Source organism: Lathyrus oleraceus, chromosome 6 (assembly GCF_024323335.1).
Source record: "Lathyrus oleraceus cultivar Zhongwan6 chromosome 6, CAAS_Psat_ZW6_1.0, whole genome shotgun sequence".
Lineage (NCBI taxonomy): Eukaryota > Viridiplantae > Streptophyta > Magnoliopsida > Fabales > Fabaceae > Lathyrus > Lathyrus oleraceus.
In genome coordinates, this window is record NC_066584.1 from 402,448,083 (window position 1) to 402,458,178 (window position 10,096).

The 10,096-nt window shown below is 38.4% G+C and overlaps 1 protein-coding gene across 1 annotated transcript; it reads right to left on the bottom strand.

The window, feature by feature from the left end:
• Window positions 1–9,366: 9,366 nt before the first annotated feature.
• On the bottom strand, window positions 9,367–9,756 carry LOC127095854 (uncharacterized). Its single transcript, XM_051034486.1, has one exon. The coding sequence runs from the start codon at window positions 9,754–9,756 to the stop codon at window positions 9,367–9,369; it is 390 nt and encodes a 129-aa protein (XP_050890443.1).
• Window positions 9,757–10,096: the final 340 nt, after the last annotated feature.

A 10,096-nucleotide genomic window follows, 5' to 3' on the forward strand; every position in this document is an offset into this window, starting at 1 on the left:
CATGAGGTACTCGGAAGCTCTCCTCCTAACCCAAGAGGTATAGGGTTCCAAAGCGATACAGTTCTTCGGACCTAGCTCCTTCCTTCCTTTCTTATGGATCTTGCGCCAAGCGCGGACCATCCTGCCCTTCAAGCCTTGGGGATCATTACCCTCCTGAAAGAACACACCCTCTAACAGAATGTTATTGAGTTTATCCTTTAGGTTGAACCCAAGCTGACGACGTGCCAAAATAGGGTTGTAGTTAATTCCACCGCATGTACCAAGAAGAGGTACATTGGAGAATTCACCACAAGAGTCGATAATCTGCACACCATAATATACACGGTTGTACCAAAAGATATCATTAGTGAGAGACATAAGTCTCGTGGACCACCGTAGACATCCTTTGTTCTCCTTGAAGGCGAGCATCTGAGGCAAGTGCGAAATAAACCACTTGTACAACAGAGGCAAACAACACACAACGGTACCACCGCCCTTTGCATTCCTCATATGCAAAGAGAAATAAGTGTCACCCAACAGAGTAGGAACGGGATTAAGAGTAGAGAAAATCCTAATGGTGTTCACATCCACAAACTTGTCGATGTTGGGGAATAACACTAGCCCATAGATGAGAAGTACAAATATGGCCTCAAAGGCGTCCTCACTCATGGCCTTCCCAAACATAGTAGCTTGATCAATGAGGAAATCAGATGTGAGACCTTGAATTCCACCTTTGGTAGTCATATGAGCACCAATAATAGATTCATCTATACGCAACAGATCCACAATCTCTTGAGAAGAAGGAACTCTCTCCAAGCCACTGAACGGCAGCTGGTCTAGGATAGGTATGCCCACAAGATAGGCATACTCCTCAAGCGTGGGCAAAAGTTGGAAATCCGGAAAAGTGAAGCAACGGTACAAGGGATCATAGAACTGCACCAACATACTCATTAGACCTTCATCCACTTGAGTATCCAGAATAGACAGAAGCTTCCCATGACGAGCCTTGAATTCCAAGGGATCTAATACATAGGATGTCAAACTCCTTAACTCTTTCAAGTCGGGTTGTCTGAAACTGTACTTCTTCGTATTCCTTCTTTGCTTATCCATGTCTGAAAATTTGCAAATAGACCTCTTAAGTTCCTTGAAAGTTTTCTCATTGTTGGTGATATGGATGTGTATGAATGCATGAATGCATGGATGCAACAATCACACTCAAGGATCAAGCAAATCACACCACACAAAGGTCATGGGATGGATCAAGTCATCCTTAATATCAATCATCCATTTTGGTGGATTATGGTTTACACCTTATCAACACCCAAGTTCCATTGATATTAAGGATACACAAGAATGGATCAACCACGAATCAAGGGTTTGTTGCGAGTCGCGAGCATGGAGCCTTGGTTAAGAACCACCCAAAGGGAGTGTACTATGGTTAAACCTGACAATCATGTTCTACAAGAGGCTCCCATAGTCATCATCCCATCTTTCGGATATTATCGGATAAACGACTACTCGTATTCCAAAAAGATTCTCAAGAAAGAATCTTATGAGTGTAGTATCACGTAACAATCGTATCAAATCTTACACTTGAACGATCTTCGCACTACGTCCTAAAAATAGGCCAAGATGGGCGTGGTAAACTAAGGTCCTTGGCTTCTAAGGCATATATTGGAAAGAGTAATGCCTAACCACGACTACTCGTGTGACATTATTGATCCCAACATAACCTCCACCAAGTGAATGGGCTTGCAAGTCAACTTGCTAAGGAATAACTCCACACAAGTCAACAAGATTATGCCATTCTCCTATCCTAAGTGCACTCGAGTTCGGGTATAGAACTCATCTCACGAAGATCACCAAGCATACAAGGAATTAATATTCAAACAATTCAATCATTACATACAATATAGTAATCCCAAATTGCACAAAAATATGTCACAAAGCAATATACCATACAATACAACAAATATGAAAAGTAGGCAAAACCCACTAGGCAAATGATAGTCCCCAGTAGAGTCACCACTTTTTTGTAGCGGGGTATTCGTTACCATTAGAGATATTGACTAAATCCAAGGTAAACCATACAAGTCGAGTCGCCACCGCACTTCTATTTATCCAAAGGAATGGTTAGAAAGCGAACAAAAACCTAAAAGTTTTATCGAATCAAAAACTAGTAAAAATGCCAGAGAACTGGGTAAGGGGGTTGGTTATGCAATGGGAAGGTTTTAAGCACCCAAAACATCCTAGGTACTCCTAGGGAGCCCTTTTCATAAGTGTTGTTCTAGTCTAAAGGGTGTAGGTATATCTAAAGTACTATTTACTAAAAGGAAGGTTAAAAGAAAATGACTCGCAAGGATGTCGCATCCACTTCCTACGTATCTCATCTGAGTATGAGAATCAGAGTCTTCGTAGCTCGGCTACCTATGGGTTAAAGAGAAATATGCTCGGTAAGACGTCGCGTCTTATGCCTACGTATCTCATCTGGAATGAGAATCAGAGCAAAACGTAGTTCGGCTAACTAGGGGTTAAGGATTGCCATCTGAACATGGACTTACAAAAGAGGACACCAACTGTGTCAAAGTGTCGCAACGCAAAAAACAACCGGCGGAAAAAAACAAGTTTGTAGAGCCTCCACCGATGCTATTCATCCTATGACGGAAAGGAAGCGCTGGACTAACCTAAGAAAAGGGAAAGGAATGGTCTTACGACCAGAGATTGCAAGGTACGAGAGTCGGTTACTCAAGGGGAAGGTATTAGCACCCCTCACATCCGTCGTACTCGACGGGATCCACGCTCAAAAGAATAGAATAAGGTTGCTAATAAACTGCTCAAAGAATGCACACACACTGGAATAAGCAAACAAGTGAAAGAAGATGGAGGAAGCGGACTCGGTAGGATGTCGCATCCTGGGCCTACGTAGTTTGTCAGAAACAAACATCAGAGTCGACGTAGTTTGGGGAAATGGGAAACATGCTCGTTAGGATATCGCATCCTATGCCTACGTATCTTCTCTATCCAGAGTAAGAATCATAACACTCGTAGTTCGGCTAACACACGCCGAAACAAAACACAAAACAGAGACGCTGAGATGTCAAAAAAAACTCAATAAGGAAACAGAATGCCAATCCATGGACTTATATCCGACTCCAAACAAACAACACAATCAAGGAAACAGAATGCCAAACCTGGGCTTACATCCGACTCCAAACACACACTCAAGGAAACAGAATGCCAATAAATGGGCTTACATCTGACTCCAAACACACAAACAATCGCTAACCAGCGAACACCAAAGAAAAAGGTTATCAGATTGACAAACTAATAGGGAGTCTGGAACTCGAGCCTAATAGTTTCCACACAAAACACAAGATGAACACACTCAAAAAACAAAAGGTTGCCCGGAGAGATCTCGCACGATCTCCTGCCTACGTATCTCATCTGGTATGAGAATCAGGGCGACGTAGTTCCCCTTAACAGGGGAGAAACTCTCTCCTAACCAGAGACCAGAGATATAACAAACTAAAAGGGAGACTGACTCGAGCCTAATAGTTGTCATGCAATCCACAATAGCCCTAGGTTAAGGTATCTAATCAAAACCTAACTCGTACAGAAAGCAAGTCAAACAAACAACAAATAGACATGTATGAAAAGCAAACACACAAGCAATCATCACATTCTATATACAAACAAGAGGCTCAGACAAAATGGTTGGGCTTTAGTCAAGGGGTCATATCAACCTCGACAAACAAGCCAAAACTGTAGGGGTATGCTGAAGCTCTTAACCAGTAACATTGAGAGTTAGGGTGAAGCTGATGAAAGGAAATGAGGATGAGACCTCATGCTCTTAACCCTGGCCTGGGTGAGCTCAAATCAATGAAATCGTGAGGATCCAGAAAGAGGGACCCTATTCCACTTGACTGACACTGTACAAGATCTTTGAACCAGAATCTTTCCATTTTTGGAAACTTGAAATTACAGGTCACATTCCATTTTTGGAAGCTTTTGTCCTGACTTCAAAATCCTCAAGATATATGTTTGAAATGACAAATGAACCTCTTTTGAACATGAATGAAATGTTGAAACTCATTCCTCCACCTCCTAGCCCTCAGCTCTTGCACAATTGACAGTATAGGTCCTCAGATGACCTAGACATGCTCTGATCAGCCTGAGCCTCAACCACTTGGGGAAATGGCTCAGAAATGAAACCCTAGCCCATGTAAGCTCAATATAATGATCATGTGATCCCCACCTCACTAGGATACCTCTTCTCCTTGAGAAACCCTGGCTGGAAGAAGTCAATGATTAGGGTTGACCAGAGGTCAAAACCCTAATCCAAAGGGACTTGAGAATGCCATGAAACCATGGATGAGGATGGAACCATGATGATGGTGATATACCCTTGTAATAAGATAATGCATAAGACCATTGAAGGATCAAGAAAACCCTGACTGAAGCACAAACCCTCAGATGGTTGACAATCAATCCACAGAAACCCTCAGGCTTGAATCATGTAACTTCCAATCTTCTGAAAAGACTTTGGAGGATGACTTCATTATTTCCATATGATATGCAATATGCAAATGCCTAATGTCCTAAAACATGAAATGCAATATGCTAAACCAGTCCCAAGAAGAGGAGGGCAAATTTTGAGGTGTTACACAAAGGAGGATGGGCAGTGTGTTCAACGTCCTAGCAGTAGGTGTCGCAGCTCGCTGAATCGAGTCTTAGGCAGTTACCTCTTTGCAATAGAACGGACTAACATGCCACAAGATCGGAGACGCACGAAAGGTCTAAAAGTGGGGAAGCTCTACTCTAGAGTTGTCATGCAATATGGACCTATGTGTTAGGATTTACAAAGGGGAACATCTACCTAATGTTAGCATGCAAAGAATAAGGGAATTCTACCTATGTTATCATACAAAGGGTTCTACCTAATGGGTGCTACCTAAACGGAACAAGAGTCGACGGATGGAGCCCGGAGAGGAGTTACGGATAAGGGTAGATGGCGATGCCGGAGGCAATCGACTTACAGGTAGATGGCGATGTCTGAGGCAATCGACTTACAAGAGGATGGATGAATGTGTGCTGGTTCTGTTAAGTTTTGAAAATGATTACTCGGCGTTGGATCGAGCTTTTGATCTTATTTTGAAATGGTTATCGGATGTTCATTTTAATTCTTGCATTAACAGGTGACTAAAGAAATAAAGAAATAAATATTATACACTTTATGGGAGAGGGGTACATTTGTTATGAATGGGGATTGTTCATGGCAAACAAACAATAAGAATATATGCCTCATACATCATACAAGTAGGCAACAATTATCAATCAGATCGGATAAATAAACAATATATAATCAAACCAAAGAATCAAATAATGAGCATTTAAAAAATGCATGGGAGTATGAACATGTTAAATAATCAAGCAATAGAAAGCATGAATGAGAGAAACAAGTATAAAAGATAACAGATGAATCAAACAGATGAAAATATGCACACGAAGGGTCCACTGAATAATTTAATCAGGAAATGAGGTAAGGACCAAATAAAATCAAGGTAAAAGGCCTCTAATACATGGCATATGAGATGAACGTGAGAGGATCAAAAGATCTCTTCAATTGCCATAAGCAATCCCTAAGTCAAACATCGATCATAAAGAAATCAACTGAAAATTTAAGTCAACTTAAAAAAATAACAAATAAATAGCAAATTAATCAAGAAAATTATGAAAAATTAAACTAAACAAGGTGGGGTCAGGGCATCATCATCCCCCAAAAATATTTTAAAAATAACGAAAATTGGTACATAAATTAATTAAAATAAAACAGAGGTCAAACCAAAAGTCAATTAATGAGACTAGGTTAGAAATAAATCAAGAATAAATAGCAAATTAATCAAGAAAATTATGAAAAAATTAAAATAAATAAGGTGGGGTCAGGACATCATCATCCCCTAAAAAGATTTTAAAAATAACGAAAATTAGTACGTGAATTAACTAAAATAAAACATAGGTCAAACCAAAAGTCAATTAATAAGACTAGGTTAGAAATAAATCAAGAATAAATAGTAAATTAATCAAGAAAATTATGAAAAATTAAACTAAATAAAGTGGGGTCAGGACATCATCATCACCCAAAAAGATTTTAAAAATAATGAAAATTGGTACGTGAATTAATTAAAATAAAACAGAAGTTAAATTAAAAGTCAACCAACCAAACTAGGTCAAAAATAAATCCAAAATAAATTGAAAATGTGAAATAAAATTTCAATAAAAGGTAAGGTTGACCATGAGACAGTGGTCAACCTTCATCCCAAAAATCAAATGCTAACAATAATTTTAAGTCATAAAAATAAAATCAATAAAAAAAAGTGTGTTAAAATGGACCATTTAGAATAAATAATTAAAATAAAATATTAATATTAAAAAAACGAAAATAAAAATTATATAAAATTAAATAAAACGTTAAGAAAAGTGAAAAATATTTTTGGATAATTTTATGGAGGAAGAAAATATTTTAAATAAGAAAAAGAAATATGAAAATGGGAGGATTAATGGTGATGAACATGGTAAGCAAGCGTAGATATATCAAAACACGGCCATGGAAGAGATGATTACCTAATGGAAAATATAAGTGGAATGAAATCTGATATGTGATGAAGCTTTGTCTCCTTGCCACGAAATTCCAATGCCCCCTCAGTGTTAGGGTTTCAGCTTCTTAAATAGGGTGGATTAGGTGTTCTCATGGGCTTTTTAATAAGTGATTTATCCATAAGAATAAAAGTGTGAAGTGAGGTGTAAAATGTTGTTATTTTGGGCCAAACTTAAGTGAGTGGATGTCCAATACATGGCCAAAAGAGGTAAAAAAAATGTGACTGGTTTGTGCAGCATGCTTAGAAAATCTGATTGGGCCAGCCATGCCCAAAATCTGCCTAGAAAATCAAGTCATGGTGCCCACTTTAAATGAATGTATCTCTCAAACCATGGATCCAAATGATATGATTCTAAAAGGATGTGAAAGAGGACATGGCAAGGTACAACTGTTGTGAAGAAATTATTTTCAAATAATGCCTTGAAGTGCAAGAAAACTGGCCAAGAAGTCTTGACAAATTTTGAAGATTTTGGACTTAGAAATTTTTCTAAGTATCCTAAAAAAATGTCTCACTTTGACTAAGCATAACTTTCTCAATTCTAACCCAAATGGAGAAAACTTTATATCTATAGAAAGCTTAAAACAAGAGGAACAACTTTAATGTTGGAGAAAGTTTCAAATAGAGCTTTTATCTGGATGCAAAATGGGCTTAAAGTGAGTGCAACGATCATGAAAACTTGCCCTAAATGGAAAGTCAACCATTTCCAAATTAAGTAACTTTTCCAATTCCTGATTAAATGATGAATCCATGATCCAACCTTGATCAAATTTCACATGTAGGATCCCCTAGGCATGGATTTTTAGATTCCACTCTCAAAATGTCAGGAGTTGACTTTTCTGGCCCCGTAGTTGACTTTTCCCAAACTGTCTGATTCCCGATTCCAGTGATCAATTGAAGCACTTATGGCTCAAATAAAAAGATGATTTTTTGTATGTAGACCCTTGTGGACATATGGAGGTCCATGGAAAAGAGTTTCACCTAAAGAATCAGAAATAAACTAATTTTATACCAAACCCTTGTTTTAGGGCAAAATGATCAGGAACTGATTGCACTGATTGCCAATGGATCTTTCTGAGATAATTGTGAATCTTCCTAGGCCAAGATGCCTCTCTAATCATGACATGGATGAGCTCCTCTACTTCCAACCAAATATTTCCTGTTGCAGGTATCCATGAAACCCTAATTTCTGATGAAATCAAGATGAACACTCTGATAGCTTTGAATCCTTCACTGATGAACTGAGGACCATAATAAGATACTTGGACCCCCCTGAGACCCTTGAGACTTGTATACTTAGAAAATGAAGTCCAATTCTCAATATTGCTTTGTGTGGGCTCCTTTTGTTAAGGAGTGATCGATCAAAACCTGATCTCCATGTCACTAATGCAGTATGCAATGAGTATGACCTAATATGATGCTAATGAAGTGTAAAACATAATCCCATGCTTCCAGGAAAAATGAAGGGTAAATTTTGGGGTATTACAGGTTCATTCCAAACTGAAGGTTGTATAATGGGTGCAGGGATCAAAGCTTGTTTGAGTAGTCAAAATGCTTCTAAGTATTTGTCATCAAAGACGAAATCAATGTCTTTCATCAACAGACCAATTATGGGTATAGTTATTTTAGAGAAATCCTTGATGAAACATCGATAAAAACCAGCGTGACCTAAGAAACTTCATATTTCTCGAATGGTTTTGGGAGGTTGAAGGATTTATATTACTTCTATCTTTGTCTTATCAACTTCAATCCCCTTGTCTGGCACTATGTGTTCAAGTACGATTGCCTCTTGAACCATGAAGTGGCATTTTTCTGAATTGAGTACAAGGTTTACTTTTACACACCTTTCTAGTACCATTTCCAAGTTCGCAAGAAATACTTCAAAACTCTACCCGCAAACTGAGAAGTGATCCATAAACACTTTCATGATGTTATCCAAAAAATCTACAAAGATTGCCACCATGCATCGTTGAAATGTTACGGGAGCGTTACATAATCCGAGCAACATTCGTCGGTAGGTGAATGTGCCATAGGGACATGGGAAGATGGTATTTTCGTGGTCGTCAGGGTGAATTGGGATTTGGAAAAATCATGAGTAACCATCCAAATAACTGAAGTGAGAGTTCCTAGCCAGTCGTTCAAGCATTTGGCCAATAAAGGGTAAAGGGAAATGATATTTTCGGGTGGCTTTGTTCAATTTTCTATAGTCTATGCACATTCTCCACCCTGTCTCAACACATTTTACTAAAGCTTCTCCTTTGTCATTCTTGACTACTACAACATCTCCCTTTTTAGGTACAACATGTACTGGGCTGACCCATTTACTGTTGGATATTGGGTATATAATTCATGCCTCTAGTAGCTTTAGTACCTGCCTCTTAATTACATCACTCATAATGGGGTTTATTCTCCTCTGGTGTTCTCTTGAGGTTTTTGAGTTTTCCTCTAGCATAATTCGACGCATGCACATAGAGGGATTGATCCCTTTGAGATCAGATATTTTATATCCTAGGGTTGTAGGGTACTTCCTTAAAACATCCAATAATTGCTCAGTTTCTTTCTGACCTAAGTTTGTGTTGACTATTACTGGGCGTTCAAGCTCTTCATCTAGAAATTCATACCTTAAGTTTTTGGGAAGTGTCTTAAGTTCTACAGAAGGTTTATTTGGGCAAGGCATATGATTCGGAGTTAGAGCGAGACACTCTCCTAAGTTGTCATCCACATATGGTTCACGCTATTCATCATCTTCTAATATAGGAGGTGCAAGAATTTTTAGGACTTCAGTATCCTTAGGTGGTTCCATCTCCATTTCCTTTACACATTCATCGATGATGCCTATGAAATAGCAAGTATCGTTTATAGTAGGTTCCTTTAGGAATTGTGAAAGAATGAATTCGATTTTCTCCTCATCGACCTTGAAGATTAGTTTTTCTCGTTTCACATCAATAATGGCACCAACAGTGGCAAAAAAGGGTCTTCCTAATATGATTGGAATGTTGGAATCTTCCTTTATGTCCATTATTATAAAGTCTATGGGAATGTAAAATTGACCAATTCCTATGGGAATGTTTTCTAGCATACCTACAGGAAATCTAACAGAGTGATCATCTAGTTGGAGAGACATTTTTGTGGGTTTTAGTTCTCCTAATTTGAGTTTTTCACAAATCGAAAGGGGCATTAAACTGACACTAGTCTCTAGGTCACAAAGAGCTTTGTCTATCGCAAATTTTATGATTACACTTTGTAGTAAGTGTCATTGTCTCACTCATTATTATCAAGTTTCTTCTTATTGGATAGGATCTCTTTAAGGAATTTGGCATAGGAAGGCATTTGTGTAATAGCTTCTGTAAAGGGTATCGTAATATTAAGTTGTTTCAGAAGCTCTACAAATTTCTTAAACTGACCTTCCATTTTGGATTTAGCTAGTCTTTGAGGATAAGGAATGGGTGGCTTATATGATGGTA